The 16821-nt window shown below is 49.6% G+C and overlaps 1 protein-coding gene across 3 annotated transcripts; it reads left to right on the forward strand.

Moving 5' to 3' along the window:
* Positions 1 to 7880: 7880 nt before the first annotated feature.
* BRD2 (bromodomain containing 2) lies at positions 7881 to 15733 on the forward strand. Of its 3 annotated transcripts, none has more exons than XM_045497863.1 (12): positions 7881 to 7995; positions 9644 to 9947; positions 10560 to 10697; positions 11214 to 11352; positions 11448 to 11662; positions 11765 to 12139; positions 12646 to 12774; positions 13072 to 13323; positions 13451 to 13716; positions 14235 to 14539; positions 14759 to 14881; positions 14986 to 15733. In XM_045497863.1, exons 1-12 carry the CDS (start codon positions 7967 to 7969, stop codon positions 15123 to 15125), a joined length of 2415 nt encoding a protein of 804 aa, XP_045353819.1. In that variant the 5' UTR covers positions 7881 to 7966; the 3' UTR covers positions 15126 to 15733. The 3 variants fall into 3 exon arrangements, with proteins under 3 accessions (XP_045353819.1, XP_045353820.1, XP_045353821.1); XM_045497864.1 differs by lacking the exon at positions 7881 to 7995 and adding an exon at positions 8168 to 8277; XM_045497865.1 differs by lacking the exon at positions 7881 to 7995 and adding an exon at positions 10207 to 10298 and having other exon boundaries at positions 9831 to 9947.
* The last annotated feature ends 1088 nt before the right edge of the window (positions 15734 to 16821 follow it).

A 16821-nucleotide genomic window follows, 5' to 3' on the forward strand; every position in this document is an offset into this window, starting at 1 on the left:
ACTTCCTGCCTTATAAATCTCACCTACCTACATGACTGATTGAAACATCAATTCAAAGATGACTCCCAAATCAACCTTTCCTAATTTTTTTTCCTCCAACTTCAATCCTAGATTTTAAACTACCTGCTGTGTCGAGCAACCAGAAAAACAGACCTGTTCCTATTCACAGGCAGACTGCCTGGGGTTCAAATCCCAGCTCTGATCACTTACTAAAAGTGTGACCACAAGTGAATTATCTAACATCTGTTGCTCCAGTTGCTTCATTTGATAAATGGGGGTGATAATAATAGGGTCTACTTTATTAGGTTATATGAATTAAGGGTTAACATATGTATAACACTTATGACATTTCAAGTACTCAATAAATGTGAGCTATCACTGGTCTCATCTCCTTTCAACCCCTGACACTCGTATTTGGTGTTTATTAAAAGGTGCAGTGCTAGCCATTGGGAATGTAAAGATAGAGTTCTTACCTCATGACATAACATCGATCAAGTCATTGCTCCAAAACTTTCAGTGACTCCCCAGCTGGTCCAAACTTAATGGCACTGGAAATCCTTTACAATACTGTCTCAAATAAATTTATCTTCCAGTCTTCTCTCCTCTAACTCTACTTCTTATATATTCACATATATTTTACTCTGGCCAGATTGGACCACACTTCTCTCTGTGAAGATGACCTGGCTGTCCTGCTTCTGTCCTTCCCTCACACCATTCCAATGTCTAAATTATGAATTTGACAGCAATGATTATGTCTTACTACAATTATTTCCCCAATACTATGAATGATGCCCTGTAAACACGCACATTACAATCTTATCTAAGTTACACATTTAAGAAACAATTTCCTTCCACATTTGCTCACTTTGTGAGACCTCACATTGGCCAGTTGCTGTGCCAGGAGCTGTGGGTATTTTGAAAAAAAGAATACAAGATGTCCCCGTTCTCAAGATCAAAGCCTAGTGGGGCGCCTGGGTGGCGCAGTCGGTTAAGCGTCCGACTTCAGCCAGGTCACGATCTCGCGGTCCGTGAGTTCGAGCCCCGCGTCGGGCTCTGGGCTGATGGCTCAGAGCCTGGAGCCTGTTTCCGATTCTGTGTCTCCCTCTCTCTCTGCCCCTCCCCCATTCATGCTCTGTCTCTCTCTGTCCCAAAAATAAATAAATGTTGAAAAAAAAAAATTTTTAAAAAAAAAAAAGATCAAAGCCTAGTAAGGGAATCATGTAATCACATAAATACCATTCAACATGAAAGGTGCAAGGGACCCCAAAGAATGAGCAGTCAGCTCAATTTGGGAGGCAAGAGTAGGCTTTTCAGATGATGGATTTGGGGCTTAGATGGATTGGAGAAGAGCTTATTCCGTGTACGAGAGCAGTATGTGTCAAATACAGAGATATAAAACAAAATGGTTGTCTGCGGAACAGTTCATTTATGGCTGGAGTATAAGGCCCAAGGGGAAGTGGCTAGACAGAAAGCTGGTGAACTTTCTGGTAAGCATAGGCATTTGGACTTTATCACATGGGCAATGAGGAATCAATATAGGGTTTAAACAGTAGCATATGGCCAGAGCTGTATTTTGGAAAGCTCACTCCTGGCAGTATTGTGGCAGAGGCAGAGAAGAAAATCTAAAGAGTACTGTTCAACAGAACTTTCTGCAATGATGGAAATGTTCTATCATTTCTGCTGTCCAATATGACAGCCACTAGCCACATGTGGTTAACGAGAATTTGGAATGCAGCTAGTGCAACCAAGGAACTGAGGAATTTAATATTAATTTAAATAGTAACACGTGCCTAGTGGCCATGTATTGGACAGTACAGCTTTAGAGATAGAGAAATCAGTTAGGAACCTGTTGATGTAGCTCAGGTGATGGGTCTATGACAGAATGTGATTCAGTAAATACTTTAGAGGCAAAATGATAAGTCTAGTGGATATAAAGTTGTGGGGGAAAAAATCAAGAATGGGCTCCCAGATTCCAGGCTTTGTGACTGAATAGCTACAATTGGCCAGGATAATACAGAAGATCTAGCATGCACAGATTGCATCAATCTGGAACTTGCTGACATCTCTGAGGGTTATCCAAGTGGTAATATTTAGTAGCAAGTTTAGTTCAGGAGTCTTCTGAACTCTGTAAAGATACACATTTGAGAGGCTTAGAGCCATTGAGTGAGATTACTCAGAGAAGATGAACAGAACTAGAAGCAAACTGAGGCAAAATCCTCACAAACATCAACCCATAAGAAGAGGCTAAAGAAGAGTCCACAAAGGAGACCAGAGAGGAGCAGTTGAACAAGTAGGAAAAGAAACAGGTGAGACTGGTAACAGAAATCAAGGGTGTAGAGAATTTCAGGAAGTATGATCAAATGTCAAATGTCTCATAGGCCAAGTAAGGTGAGAACTGAAAAGTGCATCCCGACTTTGCCAATTGGGATGTTCTTGGTGACATCTGCCAGAACAGTTTCAATAATGGAAGAAATGGGCTGAAGAGTGGGAATGGGGCTGAAAGGGGAAAATTTAGATGATATTTTCAGGTCTTGACTGTGCAGAGTAGTTCAGAGGCAAATAGTCTACAAGACAGATATTGATAAGGTTTTCTTTCCCTTTTTTTTTTTTTTTTTTTTTTTCTTGAGGCTGACAAACCAGTAGAAGGGAGACGTTAAAAATGCCAATGGGAATGAAAGATACCTTTAGAATAACAGATAAGGTGGGCCAGGTCTAAAGAAAAGGCATTCTCCTGCAGGAGAAAATTCTCCTGCAGGTTGGCTCTTCTGTTCTGTTCTGTTCTATCGGTAGAGAATAGGGGTTACGAAGATTTGAACCCCCACATTGAGGGTCAAGGGGGAAATTACTGGCTATAAACAAATAAAAGGGCTGCTTTAGGTGGCAACAGAATCACCGTAACATCCTTGACTCAACATTGAGAGAATAGAGGACAAAGCCTTAGGAAAAAGTAGAAGAGTTTTAACTTAAATGGTAGAGCATGGTAGATCATGCAAGAAGTGCATGAATGGTAGATCAAGAAAGAAGTGAATGTGATCAGAGAGCTGGTAAGTTTTGTAGGAGGCAAGGAGTGGAGATTGGCAGGTCTCAGTGAAACGATGAAGTCTCGGTAGGTTCAGGGGAAATCAGAGGCTGTAAAGCTGCCGAACAAAATGCCCACATCCACAGTCCGCACTTCATCTCCCACCGGAGGCACCAAGGTGATAAACTCCCTTTCCCCTGGTCGAACTACTCTACACCCGGGGAAGGGCCCCACCCTGCAAGCCCTCACATCTCCAGGTCCAAGTTCCCACCGTCCTTCACGGACAACAGCCTGGCGGCGCGCGTTTCCGCTGGACTCTGTCCAGGACGAACTAAGCGGCACTTTACACCTGCCTAAAAGGAACCAAGTCAGGCCGCCCCGGGGCGCCCGGTGAGGCGGCCGGCAACGAGGGAGGAGCCGCCGAGGCCAGGGATTTGCGCGCCGCACCCGTTTCCGCTCCACCCACAGCGCGCGCTCCCAGCACAGGCGAGGGAGCAGCGGTACCTGCGGACGCATGCGCTCTGCTGCTCTCTCCCGCGGTCTCCCGCGCTCCTTTCCCCTCCCCCAATCCGATCGCACCCTTGCGCCTGCGCAGTGGACGATCCCGGCTGCGGCAGCCATGCTGAACCCGTACGGAGAGGCTAGTGGGGGGGACAAGGTCGACGACAGCGGGATAGGAAGACGGGGATATGGAGAAGCAGCGGCATTAGAACACCATGGGTCTCTGGAGCTAGGCCAAGGCCATGGGGCCTCCTTGGTCCCTGGCGCGACCCCCAGAAACCTTCGGAAAACTGGTCCTCGTGGAGGGGGGCAAAGGGGGATGGCTGGCACGTGACCTGGGTCAGCCAATCTGGGTGTTGCTGACGTGGCGGCGCGGTCCCGATCATCTCCCCACCCCCCAGCTCCGTCGGGAAGGGAGGGGCTGGGGGTTACGCCCCCTCCCCCAACACAGCTTCAGTTTCCCGGGGGGGTGACACCCCGGATTACATCCTCCTTCCCCCTCCCCCCGCATCAAGCCGAGGGGAACGTGGGCTCCCCCCTGGAAGATTCCAGGTTCCAGGTGAGAAGGGGCCCTTGGGGGGCGGGGATGTTGCTGGTTATTTAAATGTTTAACCAATGGTGGGGAGTCGGGGGGGGGGGGGGTAATTCTTGGGGTTCAGAGAAGAACCTGGAGGGTGGGAGGGTTTGTCCTTCAAACAGTTTACAGCCAATGGGAGCTTGGGGGGGGGGGCGGCGAGAGCGGGAGAGGGCCCCTCATATGGGGGAGGGGAATGGCCAACCTCATGTCTCCATACCAATTGGAGGGCAAAGGGGCGTGGGGGCGGTGTGTCCCCCCCAAACCATTCGTCCCCTGGGGGTAGAGGAGTCCAGACCCAGGTGAGGCTTCCTTTTGACGGCCGGAGGGAGGGGTGACCTAGTGGGCTGAGGTATGGGAGTGGTGAATGTATTTCCTACTCTTGGGATGTGAGTGGGCAACCCGGGTTGTGAACTGAGATTGTTTCCGGGCGCCCACTCCCTTTCTCTCCAGAGACTCTGGAAGGAGCATTTCTGTGCTTTTGTGTCAGCGGTAGGAAGCTCGCAGTCATCACATGGCATGCTGGAGGTTACGCTTCGAGTCGCTTATCGAATTTGTGTGCATTCACGTGGACACGGCCTGTGGAGCCTTCTGCACAAACCTTCGTTGCCTCGGTGGGGTCTTAGCTCAGCATGTTACCCCAGGCTGGGGAGGGCTTACAGGCTGAAAGCTTGGGGTTCGCTTGAGAGCAGAAACCCAAACCCTAGGTGGGTGCTGGGAGGGCAGTAGAAAGCGTGGTCTGAGACAGGAGGGAGTGAGGCTTAGGACCTGGAATGATTTCACAGCTCACAAGGTTTCGGGTTTCTCCAGGGTGGCGTCTTTTGCCTCCTTCGTCCCTTCCCCCATTCCTGAACAGTTCTCTCCTTGTGTACTGCGGGGGAGGGAACGGAAAGGAGGGAAGAGTTACTTTTCCAAATTCCTGACTAGCTGTTAGCCTCCCCTGTGACTCATGTGGGGGAAGGGAGGATTGGGAGGGAGTGGGGAGCAGTGATTTTCCGGAATGCAGGAAAGTAAGCCAGAGTAAGGTCTGGCTGCCCTTTCGCTTTCGAAGACCCAGAATCTTCGCGACCTCCTAAATTTTTCTTCTCGGCTGGCCCCCTAATGGGCCTCTGCAAACTTGCGAGGCCTCGGCCGGAGAACTGCAGATTTAGGAGGCTGGGCCACTAGGGGGAGGGGAATGGGGGGGAGGGGAGAAGGCCTCTGCAAAGTTGCTGTGTCATTGCCCTCCCTGCTGCAGCCACCCGCGCCAGCCCGCATGTACTTGTGGGGCCGAAGCCTGATCCCTGCGTGGGGGAGGGCGGTAGTAATAGGGGAAGAGGCTTCCTTCCCGGTGTGCACTTCCCCCCGCAGGGTTTGCCCGACTCGGGTGGTCGAGAAGACGTGAGATTGGCGGCCATTTTAGACGCAGTAACCGAGGTTAGGGCTCAAGAGCTACTGCGAAGGGGAGGGTGATGTGGTTGGAGCGCAAGGACCTAGGCCCTCACGAGCTTTTCCGGGGTGGTGGCCTCTTATGTTCGTTGATTTACATTAATTTCTTTTCTCAGATATGCAGTCTGTTTTCTATCTTGGTATCCAGAGAAGGGGAGATGGAGGGAGAGGGAGACCTCCCGCTCCAGCCCAGGTTGGGGATAATTCACTCCCATAAGGGGACGAGGGTGGGTGGGCCCAGAGATGGCTTGAGAGATCTTGGCCTCATTGTAATTCTGGCTCTTTATTCCTAAGTAGTCTAACCTTATTCAGGTAACTAGAGTGTGGGGAAGACTTGGTGGGTGGGTTGGGGGAGGGGGCGAGACTGAGCTCCCAAAATGGCTCCTGCCCCTCCTCGGAGGCGGACGGCCCAGGGGGGAGGGGAGGAGGGGAGAGAAGGAGGGGGAGGGCTAGTCTGAGCCGCTGCCGCCGCCTCCTCCGCTCGCCCTCCTCCCTGGCGCTGACCGATGGACCAGCCGCTCCGTGGGGAGGACTCCGGACCCTGGTGGGGGGATGGGGGAGCCCTGCCGCCCCCATGGCGGTGGGACCCTAATAGGGGGGTGTGGGCCTGCCCTCGGGGTTGGGGAGGGCCGGGAGCTTGGGGAAAGGTCTGAGCTCGCCAGGAGGGGGAGGGTGTTCACCCTGATTCGCCCCTCACAGGACTTGCTTTTTCCGCTCTGAGCCAGGCACCGGAATGAAGTTTAGGGAGGAGGTGGGTTTCGATTTCTAGAGTATATCGGTATGTTTGGAGATCTTTCTCCCACTAAGGGCTGCCGGGATTTTGTCGAGCAGGCAGATACTTAATAGTTAACTTGAAGGTATGAGCAGGGAGGGATTGGAGAGGTGCTTGGGTGCAAGTTTTGGGAACGTGTTCTAGATTTGGTTGTGTTGATAAGCCTTTGGGAGCCCAGATTGTTAGTGTTTTGCCTTTGTTTTTCGGTTTTTTGAACTGGGGAAAGACGGGGAGGCTTTTAATAATGCGGCAGGCCTGTATTTTTTATTGTGGAGTATGGGAACGGTAGATCCCTTCTTTGCTACTTCTGGGAACCCTTAGTTATTTGCCAGAGAAGCAGGCCGCGCGTTCTAAGATGGCGTCTTCTTCCTCGTTTCAGATTCTTCACTGCAGCGGCGCCTCTGCTGAGAACAACAACCCGCCGGGCGTCCTGCGGCCACACCCTGGCGGGCCCAGGCTGGTTACGCCCACGCGGCCCCCTCCGGTCCGGTCGGTGTGGCCAATGGAGGAGCTACGAATGGCACGACCTGCCCGAGCTTGGCAGTCGCCGGTGGTACCGGGCTTGGACGTCTGGGAAGACTTTGTTGGAAGGGGAGGCGGGGAGAGGGTGCTGCACCCATGCCAACCTCTCTGTTTCCCTGGAGTCGCCGAACCACAGCGCAGCCAATTGGCTCAAAGATGTGGCGGGTTGCCTGTTCCCTATGGGTCTATGCGGCACTCTTCTGCCTAGTGACTGACACCTTGGAAATGAAGCTTATGACGTCATCGCTCCAGTCAACCAATAGAAAGCGCTCCCGCGGAGAGGTGTTCCTCCCCTTTCGACTCTGCTTCTTCACGCGCGTGAGCGAGCGTGCGCGCGCGGAGGGGGTGGGGGAAATCTCCAGCACGGTGGCGCGCATGAGCGACGAAGCTCCTCCTCCCTGCCTATATATAAAGGGCTGGCGCGGGGCTCGGCGGCGCCATTTCGCGCTGGAGTGGAGCAGCCTCTAGAACGAGCTGGAGGATTCTGCCTACTGATAGAGAGCCTTCGAGTCGTCGGGGGCCGCCATTGCAATCCACGTCCATCCGTTTGGAAATGGCCTTCGTCTCGGCCTATGACCGGCCCCGGCGGACAGTGCAGACCCCATAGAAGCCCCCGACGCTCCCCTTTTTCGGGCCCCGCCCAATCCTCGGAGTCTGTCCACCCCCTCTACTCCGCCCTCAAGAGGATTTCAAAGATGGAGGCGGCGGCTCCCTAAACCACTTTTCGTGTTCATCCGCCTCCATCCGAGATCGAAACGGGACCTCGTCCGCTGCGGGCAGTCCCAGCAGGAAGAGGGGATCCTTGCAGATGAACAACGGGCAATATTGACGACGGTGTCCGGGATTGGGGGCCGTCCTAGTGTTTGAGGAGTCTGTCCCCCCTCGCTCGCCCGCCTCTGCTGAGGCCGCCGCCATTTTCTCACCGTCCGCCTCCCGCGGAGCGCGCCAAGCTGCTGGGAGCTCTCCGAGAAGCAGCGAAGAAGACTGTTTTCGCGCCGGCCCGGCGGGGGGGTTATCGCCTGGAGGGCCAAGGGCAGCGGCCCTCCACCCCCCCCGCACTTCCCGGGTTATGCTGGACCGGGCGGTAAGGGGAACCGAGGCCATCCGGACTTTTCGCGGCTGAGGGCAGTGCCGGTTCCCCGTCGTCAAGATGCTGCAAAACGTGACTCCCCACAGCAAGTACGTCCCCGCGATCCGCGTGTGGGAAGGGGACGTTGGGTTGCGGCACGGGAATGTGGGACGTCGGGTTCGGAGGGAGGACGGAACCGACTCTGGCGCGATGCTGTTTCGCGGCGCGACTGTTAGCTCTCGTGGGCTCGCGGGGGGGGGGGTGGGGGTTGGGTGGCGGTTTGGGAACGGTGGTAGACGGCCAGACACTGCGTATGGCGGGAGTATAGGTTGTCCATTTATACGTTAGTTTTCCCGCCGTGGTCCAATCGTGATGTAGCCCGGCATAGCTAGGTTGGCAGTGTAATGTAATGGGAAAAGACGACGTTGAGTGGGTTGCCGGTCCTGCGGGTGGTGGGTCTGTCGTCTAACAACGGTTTGTCATAGGTCTTTTGGGGTGTTTCGTGGCCACATCTGATCTATAGGGTTGCCATGGTGATAGAGCCTCAGCCTGGCTACGGAGATTCCCACAGTAGGGTAGAGGGATTACTTTTGGCTATGGGTTGTTCTGTCCAGACTAGGTCATTGAATTTGTCTTTTAAGTGACCGGGTCAGTTTTGGGTCGGGGGTTTGCGTGCGTTTTGTTTGGAGGGGATGTTTTTGATAGCTTTGAGAGTTTCGTTTGGGCAAGAGGGTGGAGCTAAGGATTTTTTAGTCCAGCTCTGCGGATGTAAACAATGAGATCTCGGTGTAATGTTTCCAGTGTTAGGTCCTAGGGAAACACCGGGTCCTGAGGAGTACCAAAGAGTGTAAATTTGAATCGCTCTTGGCCACTGATTTCCAGAGTCTGGTGCTAGAGTGGGAGCCGTTAATTTTATTTTTTTGGCGGGGTCAGGCGTGTTCTATCACTCTTGGGCTGGAACTTGCTGACCTTGACTGGGGATTGGGCCGGCTCTGTATTTGAGTTCTTTGGGGGAAGGAGATGAATTTGAATAATTTCTGGGGTCTGGTAGCTGTGTTTTTCCAGACTATGAAGTCTGACAAATGCTCCCTTCCTTGTCGGAAATTTTAAGTTGGTAAGGTTTTCCGTTAGATTTTTGGTTCATTTTCTGCTTTAAACTAAGCAGAGCTTGTGGGGAGGATGGTGATCTCTTGTGCCCAGATAGATGGATTCTTAGGTGTTTCATCAGCATTTTATGAAATTTTCTCCCTGTTTTGTTCCCTTCCTCTTTTCTCTTTTCACCCGTTTCCCTCAGGCTCCTACCACCATGGCAACCACCTAGCCCCTAGTGAGGAGGAAGCTTGGGTTCTGAGCTTCTCAGCCCCACCCATTTTGCTTAAGTCCCATCCCCTAAAGCTTGTGGTGTTCAAATGCTATGCTGTGCGTTATCAGAAACCATTGGGAAGGTTTTTTTTTTCTCGTTTAAGTGGAAGTGCAGATGATAACAGTTTTTCAAGAGTCCAGAAGGTGGGCTGGTAATAGGTGTACTAAAAATGGAGGAACTAGAAGTGGGGGGAGGTGGGGCAAGAACAAAAGCTCCACAGACTGTTTGGATATTGGTTGTGGTTAAGAATAATTTCCATAAGTTTGATTACCTCTCACTAAGTTCCAAGCCTGGATTTATTGGGTGTATAGTGTAACTGGCTGTACTGGGTTTTGTTTTGTTTTGTTTTGTTTTCCATGAAATTACCACATCTAATTATGTTTCCCATTTCACAGGCTCCCTGGGGAGGGGAATGCAGGGTTACTGGGGCTGGGCCCAGAGGCAGCAGCACCAGGGAAAAGGATTCGAAAGCCCTCCCTGTTGTATGAGGGATTTGAGAGCCCCACAATGGCTTCAGTGCCGGCTTTACAACTGACCCCTGCCAACCCACCACCCCCAGAGGTGTCCAATCCCAAAAAGCCAGGACGGGTTACCAACCAGCTGCAGTACCTGCACAAGGTGGTGATGAAGGCTCTGTGGAAACATCAGTTTGCATGGCCTTTCAGGCAGCCTGTGGATGCAGTCAAACTGGGTCTGCCGGTGAGTAGGGATGGGATATTGGAGTGGGGGGCGGTATTGGGAATGAAAAAGAATGTGTGTGAGTGGAGGTGGGCTGCTTAGTGTAGGTGCTGCGGCCCCTAGGGAGTTCCCATCTCTCTCCTGTAGGGCAGATAGCCACCAAATTTCTGGATTCTTGGTCCTTTGTGATTATTGATCCAACAGCTTGCTATCTTGGCATCTCTCATTGTGCCCTCCATGTGTCCTTCCTTAACTTTTGTGCCCTGGCTCCATTTTACAGATTCCCACCCCAGGTTGGGAGAGGACCACGGTGGCCAAAATTCTTAGCTTCTTCCTCTCCCTCATGCAGCCCATGGATAGCCAGCCCCAGAGGTAATGTCACAGGATGGGAAACCTTCCAGAGTTGGGAGGGAGGTGGGTGGTTAGAGAAGGGCACTAGGGGCCTCCCAACGGGTGCTAAGAATCCCATTCCATTATTTTTCTGTCCTTAGTTTAATTGGGGCCGCAGTTTAGGGGACTACATACTTTGATGCATAGGGGGTGTGTATGTGCGTGTTTGCTGGGGTCAGTGGTTTGCCTAGGAAAACCAGCATTTATTTTTCGGTGGTTCTGACCTAGCATTTCTTTCTTTAGGATTATCACAAAATAATAAAGCAACCTATGGATATGGGTACTATTAAGAGGAGACTTGAAAACAACTATTACTGGGCTGCCTCAGAGTGTATGCAGGATTTTAACACCATGTTCACCAATTGTTACATCTACAACAAGGTGAGTTTTTCTGTGTGTTTATTAGTGGATGGAGAGAGAATGATTCTGATATTGCTAGATATTTTGCTGGCGTAATGTTTGTTTTTTACTGTGGAAGGTGTTTTCAGAGTAGGGAGGATCTAGAAAATCTGAACTCTAAAGGATACCACGGAACACAAGTGATGTGGCTTCAGAGATCTAGTGGTAAAGGTTATTTAAGTAGAACATTTTCATACTTGGGGATGGTGGCCCTGTTTCTCAAAGGGAAACCTCCAGAGAGCTGAGTAGAGCAGAATCTATTCTCCTTGACGTTCTCATTCCCTTATTTTTTGAATTTTTTTCTTTACCGTGTTTTGAGGGACAGAATTGGGGAGGAACATGGAAATAAGTGGCCCAGTGTAGGTAATTTTCAGTACTTGATGACAGAGATGTCTGTCTGAGCAGGTGGGTAGTTTTGATACTTGGGGCTAGGAATTCCTCTCAGGAAAATGGTTTGTCTTTAGCTGGCATTTGAACCTTTCTGTTTGTTCCCTGTAGCCCACTGATGATATTGTCCTGATGGCACAAACATTAGAAAAGATCTTTCTACAGAAAGTAGCATCGATGCCACAAGAGGAACAAGAGCTTGTGGTGACCATCCCTAAGAACAGCCACAAGAAGGGGGCCAAATTGGCAGGTAGGAAGAGTGGCAGGCAGTTTTGCTAATGGAGACCAAAAGACAGAGAAGGTAATAGAACTAATCTTTTTTTATTACTTTTTTTTTTGTTTTAGCACTCCAGGGCAGTATTACAAGTGCCCATCAGGTGCCTGCTGTTTCTTCTGTGTCTCACACAGCCCTATATACTCCACCACCTGAGATACCTACCACTGTTCTCAACATTCCCCATCCGTCGGTCATCTCTTCTCCCCTTCTCAAGTCTTTACACTCTGCTGGACCCCCGCTCCTTGCAGTCTCTGCAGCTCCCCCAGCCCAGCCCCTTGCCAAGGTAACAGATCTGTGGAGTTCTTTTGGGCGTTGGGAAGGGAAAGGACTTGGATGAGGTGGACCCTGGGGTAAAAGGCTCCCATCTTGTGTTTTTTTTCTGCAGAAAAAAGGCGTAAAGCGGAAAGCAGATACTACCACACCTACTCCTACAGCCATCCTGGCTCCTGGTTCCCCAGCTAGCCCCCCTGGGAGTCTGGAGCCTAAGGCAGCACGTCTTCCCCCTATGCGTAGAGAGAGTGGCCGCCCTATCAAGCCCCCACGCAAAGACTTACCTGACTCTCAGCAACAACACCAGAGTTCCAAGAAAGGAAAGCTGTCAGAACAGTTAAAACATTGCAATGGCATTTTGAAAGAGTTGCTCTCTAAGAAGCATGCTGCCTATGCCTGGCCTTTCTATAAACCAGTGGACGCTTCTGCCCTTGGCCTGCATGACTACCATGACATCATTAAGCACCCCATGGACCTCAGCACTGTCAAGGTACCCACTGCATGGGGCAGATGGGATGCTCAGGCAGTGATTGGAACTTTGGGCTCAATAAAACAATCGGTCACTTACGGGCATACAGCAGTCTTGATTCTTGGTATTTTATTTTTTACAAAATGGTAATGGAGCAGAAGGCTAAGTACTTGATAATTGAGTTTGTATTTTTTGGAGTTTCAAACTGGTGAGTTCTGTCTTTAGATCAATCCTATCCATGTACGTTTAAGTCCTACTTCGGAGCATTGGGTTAGGGGAGTATGGGGTTGGAAGGATAGTCAGAGGTCACTCACCCCTATCACTTAGAAATGGTTTTTTTTCTAGATGTAGACATTTCTTCAACCCACCCAAATTTCTTTGACTTCAAACTTGAACCCCAGGGCATAGATCTTTAAGGTCATCCCTATTGTGCTCTCAAGAGAGGGCTACTCTTGTGGTGTCTGGGGTTGGCAGGGAAAGGTGAGTCTCCCTGCCTGTGCAGCTTCTGATGCTGCCTCCTTCTGCAGCGGAAGATGGAGAATCGTGATTACCGGGATGCACAGGAGTTCGCTGCTGATGTGCGGCTTATGTTCTCCAACTGCTATAAGTACAATCCCCCAGACCACGATGTTGTGGCCATGGCACGAAAGCTGCAGGTGAGTGGCACAGTTGAAATTTGAAGAACAAATGGGTCTGGGCAGAGGTTTTGTTATTTGCTACACAACCTCATTATGAGGATCTTTCAGTATGCATTGTTAACAAACTGGAACTATACCAACTACATCGCTAATTGGCTGGGTATAATCAGGGCACAATTTGCTGACTGAGTGGAGTCTGCTTGGAATTCTCTTTCCTCTCTGCCCCTCCCTCATGTGTGCCTTCTCAAATATACTCAAAAAAATACCAGGGCACAATTCACTAGCATGGTTTTGAATGTGCTTTTTTACTCCTAGGATGTATTTGAGTTCCGTTATGCCAAGATGCCAGATGAACCACTGGAACCAGGGCCTTTACCAGTCTCTACTGCCTTGCCACCTGGGTTGGCCAAATCCTCTTCAGAGTCCTCCAGCGAAGAAAGTAGCAGTGAGAGCTCTTCTGAGGAAGAAGAGGAAGAAGATGAGGAGGATGAAGAGGAAGAAGAAGAGAGTGAAAGTTCAGACTCTGAGGAAGAAAGGGCTCATAGATTGGCTGAACTACAGGAACAGGTATTTTGTCACTATAATCAGTTTATTTTGTAAGACGTTGGTGCCCTGTTTTTGCCCTTTTTTTCCTCTAACTCCTTTTGATTCTACTTTATTTTTCCCATGGTGCACCTGATTCTTTTTTCTCCAGCTCCGGGCAGTACATGAACAACTGGCTGCCCTGTCCCAAGGCCCAATATCCAAGCCAAAGCGGAAGAGAGAAAAAAAAGAGAAAAAGAAGAAACGGAAGGCAGAGAAGCATCGCGGCCGAGCTGGGGTTGATGAAGAGGACAAGGGAACTCGGGCACCTCGCCCATCTCAGCCCAAGAAGTCCAAGAAAGCAAGTGGCAGTGGGGGTGGCAGTGCTGCTACACTAGGTCCCCCTGGCTTTGGACCTTCTGGAGGAAGTGGCACCAAGTAAGTTCTGAGAGGGTCAGAAGCAGAGATGGGCTTGGCTATTTCTGTAATCTCCAGGGGAGGATGCTTTCTCCCACTCCTTGCCGAGTTTTATCTAACCCAGAGGGCAGCACAGCTTTTCTGTAAGTGGTCAGGTGTAACAAACAGATTTTTGTCTGGTGTCATGCAGAAGAAGCAGCCAAAGACCACATGGAAGCATAGGTATGACTGCGCCAATAAAAGTTTACTTGCACAAAACAGTTGGCAGGCCTGATTTGTTCCCTAGTTTGTCTGTTCCTTTTCTCCATACCAGTCTATACAATTCTCGTTTTCTGCAGTGGTGTGTGTTAGTAGCGTTTTAGGGAGCAAAAAGATGGATTCGGGCCAGTATACCAATGTCTAGTTCTCAAAGCCCAGATTAAATGTAAAATGCTTGGCCTGTATAATTCCGAAAGAGAGTTTGGATTACTGAATTGGACAGTGGGAATGTGTTGGGAGTTAGTGATGCTTCCCTAATTGACTTTTTTTTTTGCCTGTAGACTGCCCAAAAAGGCCACAAAGACCGCTCCACCTGCCCTGCCTACAGGCTATGATTCAGAGGAAGAAGAAGAAAGCAGACCCATGAGTTACGATGAAAAACGGCAGTTGAGTTTGGATATCAACAAATTACCTGGGGAGAAACTGGGTCGAGTTGTGCACATAATCCAGGCCAGGGAGCCTTCTTTACGTGACTCGAACCCAGAAGAGATTGAGATTGATTTTGAAACCCTCAAGCCATCCACGCTTCGAGAGCTTGAGCGCTATGTCCTTTCCTGCCTAAGAAAGAAACCTCGGAAGCCCTATAGTGAGTATGAAATAAATTGTACCACATTAATCTAGTAATCCTCATGTAGTTGGAGAAGGGGTAGTGAGCCAGGTATGCTTGATGCACTCATGATTGTCCACTTCCAGGGAGGCGGGATATGTTTGTCACTTCCTGCTCTTCAAGAAAGGAACTTGAGAACACTAGGTGCACTACAACTAGATACTTGCAGTCTTAGGCCTGAAATGTTTCTTTTTCTAGCCATTAAGAAACCTGTGGGAAAGACAAAGGAGGAGCTGGCTTTGGAAAAGAAGCGGGAACTAGAAAAGAGGTTACAGGATGTTAGTGGGCAGCTCAATTCCACCAAAAAGCCCCCCAAGAAAGGTGAGTATCCTGAAAGCTAGCACAAATTTGCTATATTCCCCTCTAGTCTTCTTGATAAATGGAGATCAGACTTCTACTCTTTAACCTTCAACCTTATTCTGCAGCAAGTGAGAAAACGGAGTCCTCATCGTCGGCACAGCAAGTAGCAGTGTCACGCCTCAGCGCTTCCAGCTCCAGCTCAGATTCCAGTTCCTCCTCTTCATCATCCTCTTCTTCAGACACCAGTGATTCAGACTCAGGCTAAGGGGCCAGGCCAGATGGGGCAGGAGGCTCCGCAGGACCGGACCCCTAGACCACCCTGCCCCACCCTTTCCCCCCCTTGCTGTGACACTTCCTCATCTCATCCCCCTCCCCCCCACTGTAGGAGAGCTGGCTCTGCACGGGGGAGGGGTGCAGGGACATTTACTGAAGGAGGGACATAAATGGACAAAATAAGATTGAGTTCCCAGCCACATTGAGAGTGACCTCTTGGGCTTAGAGCCCCATTCAAAATGACTGGGGTGGGGCAGGGGTACAGGGTGGGAGTGGGCAAAGGCCCTGATATGGGGTTACCTGAGGCCATAGCTGCCCTGTTCACTTGTAAAGGCCCTGTTTTGAGGTTGTTTGTTCTAATTTATTTTAAGCTAGGTAAGGCTGAGGGGTGTGGGGCCATGGTCCCCTCAGCCTCCATGGGGAGGGAAAAAGGGGGAGCTCTTTTTTTACGTTGACTTTTTTTTTTCTACTCTGTTTTCCCTTTTCCTTCTGCTCCATTTGGGGCCCCTGGGGGTTTCAGTCATCTCCCCATTTGGTCCCCTGGATTGTCTTTCTTTGTCTGTTGATTCTAACTTGTAAATAAAGAAAATATTATTCAAATTTTGAGTTACCTTAATAGCGTTTGCTTTTGTAGTGTTACAAAAGGAGCATGATATAATTGAGAAATTTGAGGAAAATATTCCTGAGGTGACAAAACAGAAGAGCCCTCCTATAGTTGGATTGTCTCTTAGTTTTTAAACCAGGTTGGCTGTTCCTGTGGTAAATTCATCTGCTTTTTGTAAAGTAATCCTTAGAAATAATCTTCATAGGTTTAGAACTCAAGATAGGTTCTGAGGCTTTCCTCTTTAGTGCTCTATGTGGATTATTTCCTGAACACACCAAATGTAAACGGAATGGATGGTAGCCAATGGCAGGTATTTTTTTTGTATTCTGCATCTGACTTGAGAAGGCAGTTGTGCTTGCTTTTGAAATTTTCTCCTTACCCTCAAATTCCAGATTTACAGAGCCCTGCAGTTTATTAATAAAATGCAATCCAGCAATTTTTGCCAAATTCAGATGATAAAAACTCATCTTCAGGGCACCTGGGTGGCTCAGTCAGTTGACCATCCAACTTCAGCTCACATCATGGTCTCCTGGTTCATGGGTTCAAGCCCCATGTAGTCCACTTCAGATTCTGTCTCCCTTTCTAACCCTTCCCCACGTGGCATGCACTACTCCCTCCCCCCCCCCAAAAAAAAAAACATTAAAAAAACTAAACCTCCGTAAATTTAATGCCCTGTCTTAACGAGAGACTGTATATATAGTTCAGGGTACTGTGATACATGGGTTCTGGAACTGGGGACTAACCACAAAAGTAAAATACCTTTATAGCTTAGTATAACAGACCATCATAGCAAACTTGATGTAAGGTCTGGATGTTAATGTAGAGAAAATGGTCTATTCTGCCATAAGTGTTGCCAGAAACCAGGTGTAGGGTATAATCTGGTTTGGAGAAGGTAGAGAAGATTTTGGAAGCAAACTGAACTATAGCAAGGGGTTTTCCACCCTTACCACCTACTAAGTCTCCAGTAACGCTTTCTTAAAATACTGTAATAATTTTGGGATACTGTCTTTATGAATTCTCATTAAATTGGGGTTTGGGCAATGTTTGGAAGTTCAGGAGACAGTGATGCACAAGTTAGGGTTGA

This window comes from Leopardus geoffroyi, chromosome B2, assembly GCF_018350155.1.
Source record: "Leopardus geoffroyi isolate Oge1 chromosome B2, O.geoffroyi_Oge1_pat1.0, whole genome shotgun sequence".
Classification (NCBI taxonomy): Eukaryota; Metazoa; Chordata; class Mammalia; order Carnivora; family Felidae; genus Leopardus; species Leopardus geoffroyi.

What these genes read in the sequence shown, in the direction of transcription:
- BRD2 (XM_045497863.1), top strand. Translation starts at nt 7,967, where the DNA reads ATGCTGCAAAACGTGACTCCCCACAGCAA. An exon ending in CAGCCCAGCCCCTTGCCAAG is followed by an intron (nt 11,663 to 11,764) that starts GTAACAGATCTG and finishes TTTTTTCTGCAG; the next exon opens with AAAAAAGGCGTAAAGCGGAA. An exon ending in TGGACCTCAGCACTGTCAAG is followed by an intron (nt 12,140 to 12,645) that starts GTACCCACTGCA and finishes CTCCTTCTGCAG; the next exon opens with CGGAAGATGGAGAATCGTGA.